Source organism: Cavia porcellus, unplaced genomic scaffold (assembly GCF_034190915.1).
Source record: "Cavia porcellus strain 051 isolate PalLab524CR breed Dunkin Hartley unplaced genomic scaffold, mCavPor4.1 scaffold_11, whole genome shotgun sequence".
Taxonomy (NCBI): domain Eukaryota; kingdom Metazoa; phylum Chordata; class Mammalia; order Rodentia; family Caviidae; genus Cavia; species Cavia porcellus.
The window spans coordinates 82,838,192-82,860,096 of NW_026947494.1; the positions used below are offsets into that span (position 1 = coordinate 82,838,192).

At 37.7% G+C, this 21,905-nt stretch overlaps 1 protein-coding gene across 5 annotated transcripts in view; it reads right to left on the reverse strand.

The window, feature by feature from the left end:
- Window positions 1-21,905, reverse strand: part of Kdm5a (lysine demethylase 5A) — a 108,425-nt gene that overhangs the window by 34,355 nt on the left and 52,165 nt on the right. For all 5 annotated transcript variants that reach the window (XM_063258552.1, XM_063258550.1, XM_063258554.1 and 2 more), the window contains 5 exons: window positions 20,680-20,794; window positions 16,929-17,284; window positions 12,331-12,469; window positions 10,953-11,132; window positions 8,906-9,067 (listed from right to left, as the gene is read on the reverse strand). In XM_063258552.1, the coding sequence (XP_063114622.1) occupies window positions 8,906-9,067; window positions 10,953-11,132; window positions 12,331-12,469; window positions 16,929-17,284; window positions 20,680-20,794 (952 nt within the window). The remainder of the gene's footprint in view (window positions 1-8,905; window positions 9,068-10,952; window positions 11,133-12,330; window positions 12,470-16,928; window positions 17,285-20,679; window positions 20,795-21,905) is intronic.

The following is a 21,905-nucleotide window of genomic DNA, read 5'->3' on the forward strand; positions in this document are numbered from 1 at the left end:
CCAGTACAATTACTCTGAAAAGCACTATAGTATTGCCATTTTACCTGTAAAATGTTTAACATTTTAAAAAACTATTGAGCAATCTGAAAAGCACACAGGCACACATGACCAAAAACAAAAACCTATTCAGCAAATTTTCTAAAACTTTGGTGGCACATGATACAAGAGTTAAAATAACAATAGGAGGGGAGGAACCAAGATGGCAGAGTAATAAGCAGCAGAGAAACAGCCTCTCTCAGAGTCGCCATCCAGTCACCGGACTATAGCAACATGAGGAAAACAAGAAAGAGGGAATCGGGTCCCCTGGATCCAGGAAGAATCTGAACTATGAATTGAAGCCCACAAAGAGAGTACAAGGAGAAACCACACAAAGAAGGAGGTAGCTGCTGGCGGCTTCTCCCTGCAACAGGACTCACTAAGCAAGAGGAGTGGTTCAAACCTGAGGACACATGGTGACAGCTGGTAACCCTAGAAGCGTCCAGAGGGAGACACAGAAATAGAAGGGGGGCTGGGGATTTAGCTCAGTGGCATAAGCGCCTGTCTTGCAAGTGTGCAGTTGTGAGTTCGATCCTGGGAAGGAAGGAAGGAAGGAAGGAAGGAAGGAAGGAAGGAAGGAAAGAAGGGAAGGGAAGGGAAGGGAAGGGAAGGGAAGGGAAGGGAAGGGAAGGGAAGGGAAGGGAGGGGAGGGGAGGGGAGGGGAGGGGAGGGGAGGGGAGGGGAGGGGAGGGGAGGGGAGGGAGGAAACAGAGAGAGAGAGAGAGAGAGAGAGAGAGAGAGAGAGAAAGAAAGAAAGAAAGAAAGAAAGAAAGAAAGAAAGAAAGAAAAAGAAAGGAAGGAAGGGAGAAAGGAAGAAAGAGAGAAAGAGAGAAAGAGAAAGAAAGAGAAAGAAGGAAGCAGTGGACATGGAGGACTGCACTAGCTGGTGGTGAGAGCTGAGGGCTCAGTCATCCTGTGTCACGGAGTGACTGGCAGGGAGTCATCCAGGAGAGAGGCCAACTGAGTTCAGAACTCAGAACTATGGCTGGCTACATCTAGAGGCTCCCAGCTGGGCTCAAGCCCACAGAAGGTGCATGGATGACTGTGAGCTGAATGAATCTGATCTCAGCCAGAAAATACAGGCTCACTGAGATTCTCCGCTACGCTGCCAAAGAGCTACTGTGGGCTTGCTGAGATAGACTGGGGTAGATCAGGACAGTCGCCACATGTTGTCTACCAGTGACAGCAGACACAAACCTGGAAGTGGATTTCCTTCTTTTCTTTCTTCTTTTATTTGTTTTTCGTTGCTGTTGCTGAGCTTTTTTCCTTTTTATTTTTGGAATTTTTCTTTCATTGTTTGATCTTGTTATTATGACTGTGAATGTGGCTTCTAGCCGCTTTGTGGCTATGGTTCTGTGCTATTCTTCTTTTTATCTTTTCCTGGCTCTTTCCTTTCAGTCTTCTGAACCAGTTTCCATATTTAGCAGGACGCCCTTTTGTCCTCCAACCTTACGTCTAATCTCTTTCTCTTTTTCCACTTCTCTATTTTCTTCTTAACCCATTTTAAATTTTAACCCCGGAAAGCTAAATTGACATGTATTAGGGACTTGTCTACCGCATTTAATTTTCTGGTTTGTTTTAGATTTTGTTATATAAACATAAATCTAGTTCATACAACTAAAAGTGGCAAACTAATGGTTAGCTAGGCTCTGTTTGATGCCCGTGATACTAACATAGCCAAAAGTGAATTAAATGTTCTAAACGGCTATTCCTCCTGGTATTCCTTGACTGAGATTGATTAAGGGTCATAGAAAATACTGCGGAACAGTGCCAAAGAACCATGGACTGGGTCAAACAAGCAACAACTTCTCATCTCCAACAAATGGAAGTGGTAGGATCTTCCAACAGTCAAATCCAAAAACTAACTACACTTGGAAGATACTTTGTAAAAGTAGTCATTTCCTAAGGGTTCTAAATACTAGCAATAAGGCAACCCATCATAGGCAATATGAAAGTACCATTCCAGGAATTATAAACTAAAAAAGAAACAGAAATGAGAAGATACTTAAATGAGATGCAACCCTTGACATCCAGTTGACCAAAGGCAAACCCAGGGGGCAACAAGGTGGCACAATCTTAAAGCCTCTCACTTGGCCTCTCTGAAGTAACGATAAAGCAATTCAAGGAGGCGCTGGAAAAAAAAAAAAAAATCACACGAAAAATAATCTCTCAGATAACTGCAGAAATAGTGTTTACAATGAAGACCATGTTTAGTGACTCTCAGAGCAGATACAGACCCGTCCCCTCCAAAAATGCACGAGCTCAAGAAAGTTATGAAAGTCATAAATACTCAGCATAGGAAACACAAGGACTCCATAGGGAAATTCAAGCAGATATCCAGGAGAATAAAAATTCCATTGAAAGTATTTCAAGCAGATTAAGCCAATGTAGGGTCAGGATCTCAGATATAGAAGACAGGTTTGCAGTTATTGAACATGAAAACAAAGATTTCTTTAAAATAGCAAGAGATCAGGCCGGGGATTTAGCTCAGTGGCTTAAGCGCCTGCCTGGCAAGTGCAAGGTTGTGAGTTCGATCCCGGTACCAAAAAAAAAAAAAAAAGCAAGGGATCATGAGAAATCAGTCCAGCAGCTGCTAGACGAGGCAAAAAATATTTTAAGACTGATTAGACTGAATGAAAAAGCAGGAGATAGTACAAACAATATTATGAAAAAAAAAAAAAAAGGTTCCCAGGCATTTACGGCAGACAATTTCTCTGACAGAGGTAAAAAAAAAATTGACATACAGATAAGTGAGGCATATAGACTTCAATTAGCCATGACCAAAACAAAACAATCTATAGAGCCAGGCATGATGACATATGCCTATAATTCCAGCACTTGGGGGTGGGGGTGGGCTGAGGCAGAAAGATTGCTGTGTGTTCGAGGACATCCTGGGCTACAAAGTGATTTCAAAGCCAGCCTGAACGACACAGTGAAACCCTGTCTAAAATGCCTGTACACACATGCGCGCGCACACACACACACACACACACACACACACACACACACACACATATACTCTATCTATCTAGCCAGGCATATCATAGTCAAGATTCCAGAAATTCAACATAAGAATAGAATCTTAAACTGTTAGGAAAAAGAAAGAAACCACCTATAAAGAAAGCCCATAAGAATCACAGCCAACTTCTCAGAACCAACCCTCAAGTCAAGGAGATTCTGGAGTGAAGCACTTCAAGTTATAAAACAACCTTCAGCACAGATTGATGTACCCCACAAAACTATCTTTCAACACTTATGGAGAAATAATTCCATGAGAAAAAACATCCAAGGAAATTTATGACCATCAAACCAGCACTCCAAAATGTTTTGAAGGACATTCTAGAAAGAGGTAACAAGGACTACAACTCCATGAATCCACCAGGCAGGACAAAAAAAAAAAAAAAAAAAAAGAAGGAAGGGGGAAAAAAAGAGGGGAAGCAACAACAGGAAAATAACATGACAAGCCTAAGTGTTATGGATTGGAAACTGGCTGTCAACTTAACGCCAGCTGAATTAAATCACCGTGGTACTGAGCATAGATGTTTCACCTGAACAAAGTTGCCAGCATAAACACAGATGTGGAGAAGGAGAAAGGAGGTGTTAAGGTGTTGAGGTGTTATGGGTTCTACGTGTTGCTGTCTGAGCTGTTGGTTCTCCTGGAGAAGCTCTGGTCCTTATATCGAGCATTGCTTCCTGGCTCCAGAGGGGAAGATGTGTGCTGCTTAATCTCCAGGATGAACTCCTCACACTGGCTTCCTGGCACGTACTCGACTGTGCTTATCGTCACAAGAGCTCAGGGCCTCTGTGTCTCTGAGGATGGCTGTGGTGCTTTTCAGGACAGCCCTGGTTTTTGTTGTGTGACTTCATGGCTCTAGCGTAGAACCTTCATCCCACCTGCACAGCTACTTCACCACGCTGGCAAAGACTTTCTAGCTTCCACCTCTGACCTTTAGGCCTTCCCAGAAAAGTTCCGTAAAAGAGACTGGCGTGAGTCCTTCTTGTGGGCTCTAGGGCTCCAGTTGGACTCCTGGGAGGCACTGTCATGTGTATGGTGCTGTGGATAGATTTCCTAACTTTCTTGTGTCAACTGTAGGTGACCATTATAAAAATATTATAAATTCCATGTCCTGATTCTAATTGTTCTCCTTACAACTCCTGACTACAACAGTAAGTCAATACATGTCAGTTATACCATCAATGTTAATGGTCTCAATTCACCAATCAAAAAATAAGATTCAACAACATGCTACATACAAGAAACATTTAATTAAAAAAGAAATTCATAGACTGAAAGTCAAATGAATGGAAAACAATGTGACAATGTGACAGTAACCCAGAAAAAAGCAAGGATAGCTATTTTATTTGCAGAATTTCAAGCCAACACTGATTAAGAGAGACAATGAAAATTACTACATCCTCGTAAAGGGAATAATCCAGGAGGAAGAGATAACAACCACACACACACACCCCAAATACCAATGCACCCAGCTACATATAACGAATACTGACAGGCATGAAAACTCAAATAATACAGTTGTAATGGTGCACTAATACAGTTGTAATCGTGAATTCAATACCCCACTGTCACAAAAAGATAGATCAACTAGACAAAATACAAACAATGCAATATTAAAACTGAACCAAACTGTTGAGGAAATGGACTTGGTAGATATCTATAGAGCATTTCACCCCGCAACATCAGAATACACATTCTTCTCAGCAGCATATGGGATTTTCTCCAAAATAGACCTCATACTAGCTCAGAGAACATGTTTAAGTAAATGCAAAGGAGCTGAAATTATCCCATGCGTATTATCTAATCATAGTGCAATGAAATTGGAAACCTACAGCAAAAAAAAAAACCACGAAAACTTCATAAACACATGGAAATTAAACAGTAGCCTTCTGAACAACCCATGGGTCACAGATGAAGTTAAAGAAGAAATTAGATAGTTTTTACAATGATAACAACAATACAACATACTGGAACTTATGGGACACAATAAAAACAGCCTAAGAGGGAAATTTACAGTAGTAAATACTCGTATCAAGGAAACAGAGCAAGTGCATATGAACAACTTAATAGTGAATCTTAAACATCTAGAAAAAGAAAAGCAGGCTAAACCAAAAAATCTCATTTGAGGAAGGAAATTATAAAGATCAGAGCAGAAATTAATGCACTGGAGACTTAAAAAACAATACAAAAAAATCGAACTCAAGAATTGGTTCTTTGAAAGATAAATAGAACTGACAAACCCTTATCTAATCTTATCAAAAAAAGGAAAGAAAATACTCAAATCCACACAATAAGGAATGAAAAGGGTTAAATCACAACAGACCCTGCAGAAATTCACAGTATCATCTATTACTACTTTGAAAACTTGTATTCTAATAAGATGGGAAAGGCAGAAAAAAATGGACAGATTCCTAGAAACATATGAGCTACCAAATTCAAATCAAAAGGATATAAAAATCTTAAATAAACCAATATCAATCAAGGAAATCCAAGATGCAATGAAAAACCTATCACAAAGAAAAGCCCAGGTCCTGATGGATTCACTGCTGAATTCTACAAAAGATTTAGAAAACACCTAAAACCACTACTTCTCAGGCTCTTTAATGGAATTGAAAGGAAACCGCTACTCCCAAACTCATTCCTGGAAGCAAGTATTACCCTGATGCTGGAAGGACTCAACTTCAACTAGAATTAATTATAGGCCAATCTCCCTAATGAGCACAAATGCAAAAATCCTCATTACAACACTTGCAAACAGAATGTGGCAAATCATCAAGAGATAATTTACACCATGACCAAGTGAGATTCATCCCACGAATTCAGGAATGGTTTAACATTTGTAAATTAGTAAGTGTAATACATCATATTAACAGAGCCAAGGACAAAAATCATATGATCATTTTAATAGGTACAGGAACAGCTTTTTACAAAGTCCAGTACCCATTCATGATAAAAATCCTACAGAAAATTGGAATACAAAATTTTTTATCTCAATCTGATAAAAGCCATCTATGACAAGCCAACAGACAACCTCATATTACTCAGGACAAAACTGAAAGCTTTCACTCTAAAATCAGAAACAAGACAAGGATGTACAGTGTCTCCACTCTTACTTAACATAGTTTTGGAAACTTTAGCCACAGAAATTAGACAAGAGAAATAAATTAAAGGAGTTAGGAAAGGAAGAAATTAAATTATTATTTGCAGATGACATGATACTCTATATGGAAGACTCCAAAAACTCCACTAAAAAATTGTCTAGATTTAATATGTAAATTCAGTAGCATAGTTGGATACAAAGTCACAAACACTCAAAAATCAATAGCCTTCTTTGTACACAAATAACAAACACAGGGAAACAATACTTCTGACAATAGCATCCAAAAAATGAAATACTTAGGAATCAACCTATCAAAGGATGTAAAAAACCTTTACATTGAATACTATAGTAGTCTGAAAAAGGAGACTGAAGAGGACATAAGAAAATGGGAAGACATTCCTTGTTTTTGGTTAGGAAGAACCAATATAGTGAAAATGGCCATACTTCCAAAACTGTTATACAGATTTAATGCAATTCTAACTAGAATTCCAATAGTGTATCTCACAGAATTAGAGAAAACAATACTAAAATTTATCTGGAACCAGAGGAGACTTAGAATAGCAAAGGCAATTCTGGGCAACAAAGGCAAGGCAGGGGGCATCACAATCTCTGACTAAAAATTATACTGTAAAGCTACTGTGATTAGAAACAGCATGGCAGGGCCAGGGATATAGCTGAGCAGTAATAAGCGCACCAGCTGTTCAGTTCCCAGTAACAAAAGAAAAGAAAAGAAAAGAAAAGAAAAGAAAAGAAAAGAAAAGAAAAGAAAAACAAAACACAGTGTGGTACTGGGGGGAAGGGGGAACAGCATCAAAGATCAAGGGAACAGATTAGAAGATGCAGAAATAACTTCAGACAGGGGCCAGGATTTAGCTCAGAGGCACAGCGCCTGCCTGGCAAGTGCAAGGTCATGAGTTTGATCCCCAGTACCAAATACTAAATTAAATTAAATTAAATTAAATTAAATTAAATTAAAGAAAAAAGAAAGAACTCCAGACATTCTAAGCCATCTTATCTTGGACAAAGGTGCCAAACACATTCACTGAAGAAAAACAGCTTCTTTAATAAAAGCTGCTGGAGAAACTGGCTCTGTTCTGGACCCATATCTCTCACCATATACTAACCTAAATTTGAAATGGAGCAAATATTCCCATATTAAAATAGAAACATTAAATCTGTTGGAAGACAGAATAGGTAAAACTCTTGAAGACACTGGTGTAAGCAAAGACTTCATAAATAAAACCCCGATCGCACAGGAACTATCAAAAACAATCAACAACTGGGATCTCACACTACTGCAAAGCTTTTGCACAGCAAGAGAAACCACCAACAAAGTGAAAAGACAACCCACAATGTTGGAAAAAATGTTTGCCAGCTATTCCTCAGGATTACTACAGAGAACATAAAACTCAAAAAAAAAAAAAAAAAAAAAAAAAAAATCAGTCCTCCTAGATTTAAAGACCCAGTCCAAAAATGGCATCTGAGATGAATACACACTTCTCAGATAAAGAAATATAAACATATGAAAAAATGTTTAACATCCCTGGTCATTTGAGAGATGCAAATTAAAACAACACTGAGATTCCATCTCACCCAGAAAGAATGGCTATTATCAAAAATATCAACCAATAACAACTGCTGGACGGGCTGGGGGAAAAAGGAACCCCTCTCCCTTGTTGGTGGAAGTACAGACTGGTGCAACCACTGTGGAAATCAGTGTGGAGATTCCTCAAGAAACTAGCATTAGGAGTTCGGTTTGACCCAGCCATTTCCTTTTGAGTATCATCCCAGAAGAATTAAAAGCATTGCACCTCAGCAATGTATGTGCACCCATGTTTACAGCAGCACAATTTGTAATTGTGAGATGTTAGAAACAACTCAAATGCCTATCAACAATATATGTGCACCCATGTTTACAGCAGCACAATTTGTAATTGTGAGATGTTAGAAACAACTCAAATGCCTATCAACTGAGGAATGGATAAAAAAGATGCTGTCTTTTTCCTACAATGGAATACTACTAAGCCATAAAGAAGAATAAACTGGAGATTTTAAATGGATGAATTTGAAGACTATACTCATATGTGAAATAAACTAGATGAACATGTGTAGACATCATATTGTCTCCCTAGTGTGAGAAGCCAAGAGTAAATAAGATACAGATTGTACAACAGATACTATAAAATGAGATGAAGCTTCAAAAGGGAAGAGAAACCAGGATGGGGGAATGGAGAAAAGAAGGAAGAGTGAAGTGGAAAAAATAAAAACTAAAAAACTACACATACACACACAATAGTTAAGATAATTACACCACTAATTTCTCTTAGTTCTGCTAATATTGTTTGGACAATTAAATGCCAAAATCCTGCACTCCGACTAACTTAAAGACAGTGATACACAATATATTAATCACTGTCACCCTCTTATTGTCTTGAAGGGTTTTTTTTTCCCCCTCCTTAAAATAAAATCACAGGGGCCAGGGATTTAGCTCAGTGGCATAAGTGCCTGCCTGCATGCATGAGGTTGCGAGTTCAATTCCTAGTACCAATAAAATAAAATAACAATAACAATAAAGGTAACAAATGGAGGAAAGACAATTTGGGAAGCAAGCAAAATAGTGAACTTTTTGCACTATGAAAGATGTCAAAAATAAAGCATACAAAGTATAAACAGTCAAAAATACAAAAAAAACACACACACACCTTAACACCTTCAGAGAATTCTGTACTACAGAAGTGAACACAGTCTCTTACCACCATGGCCGTATCTCTAGTTTCCTCCAGTCCTTCCTCCAGATCACTCAAAGGCTCAAGGTCCACATCTTTTTCTTTTTCTTTTTCTATTATTTCTTTTGCTTTTTTCCTTCTGTTTTTACTGCTCCCATATACACCAATGTCAGTCCGAGGGCTCAGCACCTAAAAATAAAAACAAAATATGAACTTTGATTTTCAAAAGAATCTTATAAGTGAAAATGGTAAAAGGAAACATTCCCCATATCACAGGCATTTCTTTTAATTTTACTTTAAAGAAAAAAAGTTTTTAAATTTCAAAACAACAGGAAAGTAACAATAATTAATACATTGTTTATCATTATCTTTAAATTAGTTACTCAGGGCCAAGGATTTAGCTCAGTGACTTAAGTGCCTACTTGGCAAGCAGGAGGTTGTTAAGTTTGATCCCTGGTACCAAAATAAATAAATAAATAACTCAGAGTACAAGATTTCAGCATTTAATTGTACAAACAATATTAGCACAAACTTTCCTTTAAATGAATTAAGAGAAATTAGTAATATAACTATCCAAACTATTTTGTGTGTGTGTGTGTATATATATATATATATATATTTTTTTTTTGTTTTGTTTTTCCCTTTCTTTTTTCCTTTACCCCACCCCAGTTTCTCTTTCCTTTTAAACAATTTCTTCCTATTTCACAATATCTATTGTATATGTGGATTTTACTTTTTCAGCTTGTCACATTAGGGAGACAATATGAATGATGTTTATGTGAATCTGATTTATTTCTCTTATGAGTATGGTCTTAAGTTGTATCATTTACCTACAGAAGTCTCCAGCATATTATTGTTTATTGCTGAGTAGTACTCCATTATATTTTTAAAAACACATCTTTTTATCTACTCCTCAGCTGATAGGCATTCAGATTGTTTCCAAGATGTAGCTACTACAAATTGTGCTGCTATAAACATGGACATGGGTGCACATGTATCACTGTGGTACAATGTTTTTAATTCTCCCAGGCATTTCTTAAAGAACTATACACATATTATCTAATTTAATACTTTCAACAACCCTATGCAGTAGGTATCTATTTTCCACATTTTACAAAGGAAACATATCAGAAAAGGAACAACTTGCCCAGTGCCATGGTTTATGCCTGTGTCCCCCAGGCCTCATGAGTTTGTATTGTGTACTTGTGATTGGTTCATTGTCTAGTGCTTGGATTGATACTGTCAGTGCTCTACCCACATAGGGGTGAGCCAGGATGTGATGTGGAGCCAGGAAGAAGGTGTGTCTTGCTCTTTTTGCTGGTTCCGGTTTGCTATTTGCAGCTGCCATGAACTGTAGCCCAGCCATGCCCGCCTGTCTTGGAACCAACTGTGTGGGGACCGAAACCTCCAAAAACTGTAAGAAATACACCTTTCCTTTCCAAACTTTGGGCTTCAGGTATTTGGTCTCAGCGACGAGTAAAAAGTAACTAAGACACCCAGGAACACAGGGTTAGTAATTAAGGAACAAAACACGATAAATAAACTATTTTACTTCAAGGCCTATGCTCTTAACTACCATGTTCAACTGCTCAATACAAAAAGGACATCTGAGTATTTAAACTTTCTGTCAGTGACAGAATCTAATAATAATAGAGTTGAGATGCAGCTACCTGCTTTTTCTGGACAAATAACAAAATTACCCGGAAATGGGTTTGTGTAAGGTCTCAAGGTTTCAGGTGAACATCTGATACTACTTAATAGGAATCACTTGTTATGATGACAAGATTAAACAGAAAATAACCTTTACCAGTACTATATCATCTGCAGGTTAACAGTCTATCAAATGCTGATGAGACAGCTGTACATGGTGGCTCACACCTATAATTCCAGCACTCAGGAGATTAACGTAGGAAGATTATTGTGAGTTCCAGACCAGCCTGGGCTACAAAGTGAACTCAAGGCCAGCCTGAATTGCACACAACGAGACCCTGTCTCAAAAAGACAAAATTTAAAGAAAGATAAAAAGACAAATGCTGGTGAGAATTTAGGATATGTGTAATAAACTACACTCCACCTGTAACAACGTATGGCTGGAGTTCTTCTTCAGAAAGGTCCGCCCTGTGCGTTCTCTCCAGGCCCGTGCTGCTGCCACCTGTGACTCCACCTGTGGCAGTGCATCAAGTCGCACAGGGATAGGGCGCCCTTTAGCAGACAAGCTTTCAAGCTGCTCCAAGTAAGCATAATTGCTGCCACTCTGAAAAACAAAAGTAGATCCTCACACAATTTGAGTTCCTTATGGAGCGTGACAATATACTGTTGGAAGAACTTACAAGTTTAGGGTTAACTTTTGTGTTTAAAAGAAACTATCTGTGGGGCCAGGAATACAGCTCAATGGCACAGCAGCTGCCTGGCAAGTACAACATCATGAGTTCAATTCCAGTACAAAAAAACTGCTGTGAATTCCTAATATTTCCATTACACCTATACCTCAACTTCTGCATGGATTTACAATAACCAGAACAAAGTTCATCCAAAGGCCAGTACATCTATCCAAGGAAGATCAAAATCTCACCAAATATTCAATCTTATACCTACTACCAAAAAATCTAACTTCCGTTGAGGGCTCTGGGTCACCTCCATCTTTAACCCATACCATTGTCCACTGAGCACTTCCTAATTTTCTAAGTTCCTTATCTTTCATTTAAAGGGCAGAGGGAGAGACAGAGACAGAGACAGAGACAGAGAGAGAGAGAAGCGCTAAGAGGTGAAAGAAAATGAGAATTCTTACATATATAGTATACTGTAGCTGCTATTAACAGCCTTTTATAATTCCAACATATCTTCACAGATCAAGCCAAGAATAACATATTTACTACTATAAAGCAGTTTTACTGTTTTGAACGTTTTTGTTTTTGAAACAGGTTCTCACTATGAAGTGCAGGCTGGTCTTGAACTGATAGCAATCCTCCTGTCTCAGTCGCCCATGTGTTGGGATTACAAGGATGCACTATCATGCCTGGCACTGCTTGGAATTACATATGTATAATATGTATCTCCAACTAGAAAAATATGCTATTTTGAAGACCAGCATCCTATCTTTCTCAATACTTCTCTCAAACAGCTGCTCCCAAACCAGGAGTGCTGTAGTATTCAGTTAAGACTCATTCAGTTGTATTTTTCTGCCTCTTATTTACTATTAATGTACACAGAAAAAGAAACTTATAAGGTAATAAACTCTCTGCTGGTAAGGGCTGAACAGCTAATTCCATCACCTTTGATAACAAAAACTAATAATGTCAAAATAATCTTTATTCTAAATTATGAGATGGAAGAATAAGTGAACTTTAACTGTTACTATTTTACTATGATTGTTCAATTGTGAAGAACTGAAGGCTTAAAAGATTCATCTAAGGTACTACCTGACAAGAAGGTTAATACAAAAGTCTCCTTACCTGAATAGCTTCCACTTTTGCTGTCCACTCTCGAGCCTTTTGTAAGGCTTCTTTGAGGGACAACACATTGGGTAGAAAAGCTGGAATGTTTTTGGCTTCATTGACAATGCTTTCTAAACTTGCCACACTGTGCCGAGGTCTAAAAGAACAACAGGGTCAGATGCATGAGCGTAAGAAAGTTCAACCACTACCAACATTTAAATAGCATTTTATAATATGCAAAGATTTTCATATATATTCAATTGTTTTAAATTCATTTAATTCTTACCACAATTCTATTAAGGAGGCAAAGTAGCTATCATTTTTGAAAACTAACTCAAAGAAGGTTAAGATTTTTTCCCCCAAGTTCTTCAGTAAACAAAGGACACAGTTCTTCAGTAAATAAAGGAAGTATGAAATGAGTTTCGGCTCCAAGACCCTTTGCCTACCCAGCACTGTAATGCCTCTACTCCAACTCTCCACAATACCTGAAATGGTCTGAGATGTGTACGTCATAGCAATGAGAGAAGCAAAAGACCAAGAATCTCTTAATACTGATCATGCATATTTAGCTAAACTTCATTAATATCTAGTTATACAAAGATGAATAAAATATAAACCTTATTCTCATCTAATCAAAATATAAGATAAGGATTACTTATGTGGGAACAAATTATCATGGGTTTACAACCCATGAAGAGTAACAATTAATTGTGCTTTCAAAGCTAAGAACAACTCTGACCCAGGCCTTAAAGAAGTATGATTTTGCCAATGGAAAGATTAAAGAAACCAGTGAACAAAGGTATACACAAATATAAAAATAAGTTGGTACAGTTCAGCTTAAGGTGGGGTACATGGTGTGGGGTACACGGGGGGCAGGAGGAGAAGATAAGTGAATCTGATAGAAAAGACACAACAGATTAGTTTCAAGAAACATGAATTTTACTATGTAAAACAACAGGAAGCAACAAAGAGTGAGTTTCATCATCTATTGTTCTACCATGTGCTGGCACTAATCTAAGTCCCCGAGATGGCCAAAGAGCAAGAATGACAAGCCTCGGCCTCATGAAACATTTTAATCTTGTGGGAGAGATTATTAATGAGGAATTAGAGGGACTCTGATTAAGTGGGGTGATAAAGGAAAGTAAAAGTACTTCAAAATATATAGGAAGACCAAATTAATTTGACAGGTTAAAGAAGGCATCCCAGAAATGACATCTAAACCTTTCCATCTTTTCTAAACAGGAGTTAGTCAGAGAAGATGGCACCAGAGGCAGGACAGGGAATGCTGGAAGTGCACTAAGGGCATGGTGGGGAACAGGTAGGCGTGCTTCACCGGAGATCAAAATACATGTGTTCGAAGGTCCTGAGAAAGAATGTGGTATGTGGGAGGGTCTTAACTTTTTGCTTGCTGGAACAAAATATTCAACATCCACAGATTAAAGGAGGAAAAGTTTACTTTAGCTCACAGTTTGTAGAAGCTGTGGTCCAGTCAGCTGGCTCCAACGCAGGGTGGCATAGCCAAGGAAAAACAGCTCATGATATGGCAGACGAGAAGCAATCTGCTTGCTTTCCTTCTGTCCCTTTTCTTTCATTCAGGCTACAAGCATATTGGCAGGTACCTCCCATACCCAGCATGAGCCTTTCTATTATCCATACTCAAAACTATGCTAAACCAATCAGTGGGCCAATTTAGTTATCACATATCCTTATTCCATATTCACACAAAAGATTCAGCCAGCTCCGAAAAACCCCACCTATTAACAACAAGGGTGTGGGGAAACATCTACATACTAATCATAATGATGAGGAACCAGAGTGGGGGTAAACTTCTAAGTTTGGAAAATAGAATATACAAGAAAGAATTATAAAACATGGGGCAAAATCATATAATTAAGAAAGGACGGGCTGGGGATTTAGCTCAGTGACCTAAGTGCCTGCCTGGCAAGTATGAGGTTGTGAGTTCAATCCCCAGTACCACGGCAAAAAAATAAATAAATAAAATAATAAGAAGAAGAAAGAAAAAGAAAAGAGCTAGATGACAAATGGTCTTATAAATTAGGCTGAGAAATTGGGACTTCATTCTCAGGGAACAAACAAAACTAGTGAAGGGTACTATGCAAGGGAATGAAACAGTGATGCCTATATTTTAGGACAACAGTAGTATCACTGTAAAGAACAAGTTAGAGAAGGGCAAGACCATGGAGAGAGCCTGCTATGACACAGATCAGCTATGACAGCAGTCTAAGGAGACTGAAATAATATTCTTCCAAACAGTCCAAGCAAAAAGACTCTTAAAAACAGCATACAGAATTTCTTCAAAGTACTGATACAAAATATCAACCTAGAAGTAGGGCATGGTGCCATCTGCCTATAATCCCGGCACTTGGGAAGCAGAGGCAGAAGGATCACCGCGAGTTCAAGGCAAGCCCGAGCTACACAGTGAGCCCAGGCTAGCCTGAGTTACACAGTGAGACTCTGACTCAAACAAAAACTATCAACCTAGAATTCTATGCATAACAAAGCTCTTATTGAAGAATTAAGGTAAAAATAATCTGGGAATGGCAGTACATGCCTATAACCCTAGCACTCAGGAGGCAGAGGCACCATCAGGAAGATAGCACCATCTAGATCCACCAGCAAGTTCCAGGCCAGCATGAACTACGTGGCAAGACCTCTACCTTAGGAAAAAAGAAAAGGAAGCAAGGGAGAGGGCAGGCAGGGAGGGAGGCAGGCCAGCCCATTTACAATCAGAATTTTTTAAAAATCTGAAACTCAAAGAAGTAATGCAATCAACATGACTAAGTCTGAGGGAAGAAAACAGAAATAAATGGTCAAAGTTAACTGCTGAAGTAGTTTTGTGTGCCTACTTATGAAATATGGTATTCATCAGATAAAGAAATGAAGCAGGTATGGGAAAGAGGTAACAAGGTTTAGAGAATTTGGGCCATCTGTGAGGACACTGACTGGAATTATCTAATAGGCAAAGGGTATCTATGAAAGAAATCTAAAGGATCTAGGAGTTGCTCAGTATGAAGATGGTACATGAAGACAAGAAATTAGACAAAATTTCCAGAAAGATTGTACAGTGTGAAAAACGGCTCTAGGCCAGCATCTTGAGGAAGAAACTGAAAGGAAGAGAAAAGGTCCAGAGCAAAGGGAACAGCTATCAAGAAATTAGTGACAAGGCCTACACTCAACGCTAAGAAATCAAGAATATTAAGGATGTATTTTAAAAAGATAATTCTGATCACATCCCCCTCTCTTTCTTCACCAGTCTTATTTTCTTCATGACACTAATTACCTGAAATGCATACATTTATTCTCATTCTCTTCACTAGAATGTTAGCTCTGTGAGATGAAGGACCTGATGTATTGTCACCACCGTCTCCACCATACCTAATATGTAGTAGCTACTTACTATACCGCAAAGAACCAGGTAAAACACAAAAGGGCTGTAAAAACAGAGTTGAAAGACAGACTAGACAGTCATATTTGGGGGCAAAGTCATCAGAACTTGGTGACTGATTCAATGTAGATTTGGAAAAGTTTTCAAAGATTACTATCAACTTCATTTGCTAGATGATGATAAGGTGCATCAGGTATTCCAATCATACTTTCACATTCAAAAGTCACTTAGCTCTTGCACTTAATACTCCCGCTTCCAAAAACTTTCACAAATCTGAAGATGTAGCATAATTTGCTTATTTCAGATTACATAATATTGCTATTAAAAATTTTAGTATATACTCTACTTATATCTGATGAATAAAATATTTAGTACTCATGGAAACTTCTTAATGAGGCAGAGCTGTGTTAATTAAATCACCTAACACACTTCCTACCAAATGTCTCCAAAGTAAGTGGCTTGCAAAGTAATTGAGCACATAAAGACCTCAGCAGGAAGTAGAAGAGGTTTTAAATTTTATTTGTGCCTCTTTCTAAATACGCATCCCAGCTAGTCTCCTCATCTGTACCTCACAAGAGAAAATATTATAAAAATATTAATCTTTGCTAGTAAAGAAATACTTTCACAAAAAATCATAGTTAATTACTAGCCAAATTAATTAACATACAGTCAAATATGATGAATACTACTTAAATCCCATCAAGTTCAATGGAGTGCCAATGCTAATTCAATTGCTTGATTCTTCTCTTCTTTCCTGAAAAAATTTTCCACTCCAAAAAGATTTATCTTATCATATGGATACATCCTATGTACTCGTCAAATCTGCTTTATAAAATTTGTTACCCCTCTTCCTTTTTTAACCTACTCATTCAACACTCTCTCAAAATTCTTGTATTTCTTTCAAAGCTTCTCAACTGACCATCCAAATCCACCATGTCCCCTCCAAAAATTGCTATAACTCCTCCTCTTAGTAAACATTAATAGCATACAGGTGACATTTATAACTTTGTTCTAACTATTGTTAATCATTAGTTATGGACAGGGTGTGCATATCTGAAACTGTTACATGTAGCCTCATTATATGACCGGTCAAGAAGTAACAAAACATTTAATTAAACATTTAATGAAACAGGCCCTTATGTTCTTCCTCCCCACTGTGCCTTCTGACTTGGTTATTAAAGAAGCAACAGCCACCAAAACATGTGTTCACCTTGCCTGTAGGCAGACCTTAGCCTTTTCTTCCCATCGTTCAGAGACTGTAAGGAGCTCCTGTAGCTCAGCCATTGCTTTCTCCACAGCATGGTGGGGTGCCAGCCCTACCCCAGAGTCAATCAGCTTTTTCATGACATCCAAAGTGACTTGTTGTGGGTCTGAGAGGGTCAGTCTAACTTCATCCAACCACCGAGCCTGCTGTAGCTCTTGCTTCAGTCGAGGTAATTCAGGTAGCTCCACATACAGACTAGAACCCATATCTATCAACATCTGCAGTTTGGAAGAATCCGGGGTTTCATCCATCATTGCCTCCTGAGCTCGTTCATGAAACTCTTCCACATCATCAAGCAGATTCTGAAAGGGACAAAATAAAAAGCAAATGCTTGGGGTGTGCCTCAGCAGTACAATGCCCTAGGTTCAATTGTCTGCAGCATAAAAAAAAAAAAAAAAAAGGGTGGTGGGACAAATTTAAAGGATACAAAATGAGTATGGAAAAGGCATACTTTAGGCAGACTATCAAATTTTAGAGCATCTTTAGTACTCATGGAATACTCATTTGGATGCAATTTTGCCACCCTAACACCAAATATTCAAACATAACAGTTAAACTCATAAGTGATTCTCCATAATTTTAGCTACACTATACTTTCAAAATACAACCAATTTATTCAGTAAGTATTTAATGTCTGCTAATTTAGATGTAGGTACTGTTGTAGGTACAGAGTATTTTTTTTGAGACATAGTCTCACTTTGTAGTTCAGACTGATCTCAAACTCATGCCAACCCTCCTGGCTCAGCCTCCCAAGTGCTGGGATTACTGGCATGTGCCACCACGCCTAGAGGCATACAATACTGAACAAATTAAAGTCCTGTCTTCCAGGATTGAACACCACATTTAAAAAAAAAAACTACAATAAAACATACATTGCCATTAATTCTCAATATACTCCACTTCAAACACACATGTCATAATTCTTACTACTTCCTGAAGCAGTTTTGGAAGTCCTCTTTCATGAGTGTATCTAGTTACACTGTTGCAGTTGCCTCTATGCGCTGAATCAATTCAAAACATTTACTTTCTATGGCCATTCTGACTTTGGGAAGAGCCAGAAATTGTACAATACCAGATTTGATGAGTAAGGCAGACGTGAACACACTGTAATGCTCTTAGGAGCTTGCTTTCCTGTTGGATGATAACTGACAGCAGCAGTCACTTGTTTTTGATCACATTACATAATAATAAGAAAGAGAACTTCTAGAACTACTTTAGAAAATGGCAAGAACAATAGCATAAGTGTGTTTGAGGCCAGGGAGGGTGGTACTTTGAGGGCGATAATTGCAATTTGTCTTTTATTGTAGTAAATTTTAAATATTCATCATACATTTTACTCACCCCTTGTTTACTGTAATAAAGGTGGCCAGACAATAAATATATGAATAAGTTCAGTTTAATGTTACATGCTCTGAAAACAACATAGGACCACAGAGAATGGCCAGAGGGCATATAATTTAGCAATGATAGTCACAGAATATCATAAACCAAAACTAAAATGAAGGCAATGTGGGAATGGGAATTGTATGAAGATCTGATGGAAACATAGTTCAAGCAGTACCAAAAAAAACTACAAAAGCTTTTAAAAGCAATGTGCTTGGGCCAGGGATTTAGCTCTGCAGCATAAGCACCTACTTGGCAAGCGTGAGGTCAGGAGTTCAATCCCCAGTACCCAAAAAAAGGAATGTGGTTGATGTGTTGCTACAAGTGCATGAGGGAAAGTCAAGCATGATGGCACAAGGCTATAATCCCAGAATTTGGGAGGCTGAGGCAAAAAGATCACTTTGGGTTTGAGGCCAGTCCTGAGCTACAGAGTGAGACTTTGCCTTGAAAAAAAATAAAAATAAAAATAAAAACAATTAAGTAGTAAGAGAAAAATGTAGTAAAAGAATAAGAAGAGATTATATTACACCATGTCTTATAGATAATAGCAAGTTTCGACTTCATTTTAATGGCTTTGGAGAAGCACTGAAGGATTTTTACCATAGGGGAATGAAGACCATAGCTCCATGTGAAGATCCTAGGCACAATTCCCAGTACCAAAACCACAAGAAAAAAAACAAAAAAAAGTGTAAAGAAATTCGGAGTCTGCTACAGTGACCCAAAGCAGATTCTAGTAGAACTGAACCTATTTAAAAATGAACATGAAGATAAACGGTTCATTCTTGGGTATATTTTGGCAGTAATTGCAACACTTGTTGTCAAGGGGTATAAGAGAAATAAAGGCATCAAAGATTTGGATACAATGAACTCCTTAAAAGGCTTTGAAGATGCCTTTCAAGTTGAGCTGTGGTGCTCACCTAGATCTAAGCATTCTGGGAGGCCAAAGAAGAAGGATCACAAGTTCAAGCCAAACCTAGGCAACTCAGTGATTTAACATGACCCTGTCTCAAAATAAAAAATAAGGAAGGATGAAGAATGTAGCTCAGTATAACAGCCCTGGTCCTATCCCAGTACTGCCAAGACATAAAAATAAAAAACAATTCTTTTAGTCTGCTAAAAGAAGTATAGAGTATACATCTAACTATACAAGGAGCAATGGGGATGGATGCCAAAAAGAACTAAAAAAAGGCAAGTGGAGTGCCACAGATGTTCAGTGAAGAAAGTCACTGAAGAAAGAGAACTGTCCAGCACCAAAATGTTCTTATAAAATGCAGTTAGAAAAGATCACCACAGATACTAGATTTTGCAAGTTGATAATTTTGATGAAAAAAAATTTTAGATACCCTAGTCACCCTTCAAAATATAGCAATTATCGAAAGATTACTAATCATGTAGATGAAAATTCTTTTTTTTGCTTTTTAAAAAAAATCTATCTAAAAAATAATGAGCAATTTATAGACCTTTCTCTAAATCAGAACCTCAAGTATATATATCTATATAAAGGTACTGTGTGTATATATAGCATTTACAACCAGGACTTCCAGCATGCTTTTGCTTAGCATTCCAAGGCGACATTGCTAATCAGTATATAATCAGTACAGTGACAGGTTGCTTAGAGAAGATCCACATCAGACAACATATGACATCAAAGTCACGTCACAGATAACAATAAAAATAGGATTTGTATCACTAATTGTGGACTATTGGGAAAATAAGTCATTTCTGTTACTAAATTTATTAGCATTTATTCAAGCCTCCTAATTTTGCTCTATGGGTAAATAAGTCCTGGATGATAGACCAACATTCCTAATATATACTTTAGAGATTCTAGTTACTCATTAAACAATAAGGTCCTGGTAAATTCACAGCTCTGCCTGAGCAACTTAGTGAGACTGTGTTCCAAAATAAAAAAGGGCTGAAGACATAGCTCAGTATGAAGAATCTGGGAACAATCCCTAGTAGGGGATTAAAAAAAAAAAAGAAAGAAAGAAAAGGCTCATGTATTAGTTGCTCATTGTTACATTCAGGTTCTTTTAACTAATTTATTGCATTCAACTACATGTATACTAATTGGAGCTTTGACCTAACCAAAAAAAAAAAAAATAATTCCTAATAGCCTTCATCTACAACTGTAAAAGGAATAAAAGCTAAGAACAAAAGTAAGATACTATCTACTAAAGAACTGTAAGTAAAAGCATATATGTGAGAAAATAAACAGAAGAGAAAAACTAGTCTAGATATATCATCCTATTAATCCAAAACAATAGCCCAAAGCACAAAGGCTGTAACTCAAGAGAAGAATGTGATACTCCACCTTTACTTGTCGAGCTTGGCTGATAACACATGGAAGACTAAAAAGTTGTTGAACAAAGGCCTTCAATTCTTCTACTGTCAGCTTGGTCCGAGTTTTCCCACTATCTGGGCTCTGCCTGATGTGAAATAATATTGAAACACAGTGAAAAAATTCAGTCATTCTGATATAAAATAGGGTTCCTACCTACTCTCTTCTGAATTTAAACCTAAGCAATCCTAAAATTCTAATGTTTAAGGGATTCCACTGCAATGATAATCACTTAAAAAATGCTCAAAGATTCAACTCCAAGTTACAATTGCTCAAATTTACAAGTGCTACAATACTGCAAGTTAAATTCCCCAAAATGAGATACTAAATTAACTAAATTAAATCCTGTAACTTTTTGTTTTTTGGTCTTCTTTGGTTTTCTCAAGACACTTACTATGTAGCCCACAATGGTCTCAAACTCCTGATCCTCGTGCCTCAGTGTGCCAAGTAAAGGGTCTATAGACTTGTTCCATCACTCCAGACTTAAATCCCGTTATTTTAAGAGGCATACAATCTGAAACACTGGCCTTTAGCTTGCCTTCAATTAATGAACTTGTTGAAACTTTTAAAATAGTGCGAGTATATGCATTTTTCTAAAAAGGACCTTAACTTTTACCAGATTCTCCAAGAAGCTCAATGACCCAACTATAAGTTAAGAATTACTAGTCAATGTCTCTAAGAAAGGTTCTCTGGTAAATGGTAGGTTATAAAAATTCACAAAATAATTTAAAACAACATGAACAGCCATAGAAGAAAAGCCATTCAGATATAGGGAATGTGTTAGAATGACTATGAAAAATGCCAAAGGAAATTTAATATACATGCATTACATTAGGTCAAGGGCATACAATTCAACACTCCTTTAATAGCTTCCTGGCATTATCAAAGTTACTCTTTGCTGCTTCTTGCTTTCAGTGTATAGTACCATTTATTTACTTGAAATATTTATTATTACTAGCCAGGAATTGTTTTAAGTAGAAAAAATACAGCAATGAAAAGCAGGACAAAATCCCTGACATTCAGGCCAGGGATGTAGCGCAACAGCATAAGTGCCTGCCTGGCAAGTGCAAGGTCCTGAATTCAGTTCTCAGTACAAAATGTCTCTGGCATTCTAATTTAGTGTACATTGTCATGGAGGTAAGGAAGATAGGAGGTGACAATAAATCAGTCAGTCAGTATAACAGAAAGTGAGAGCTAGA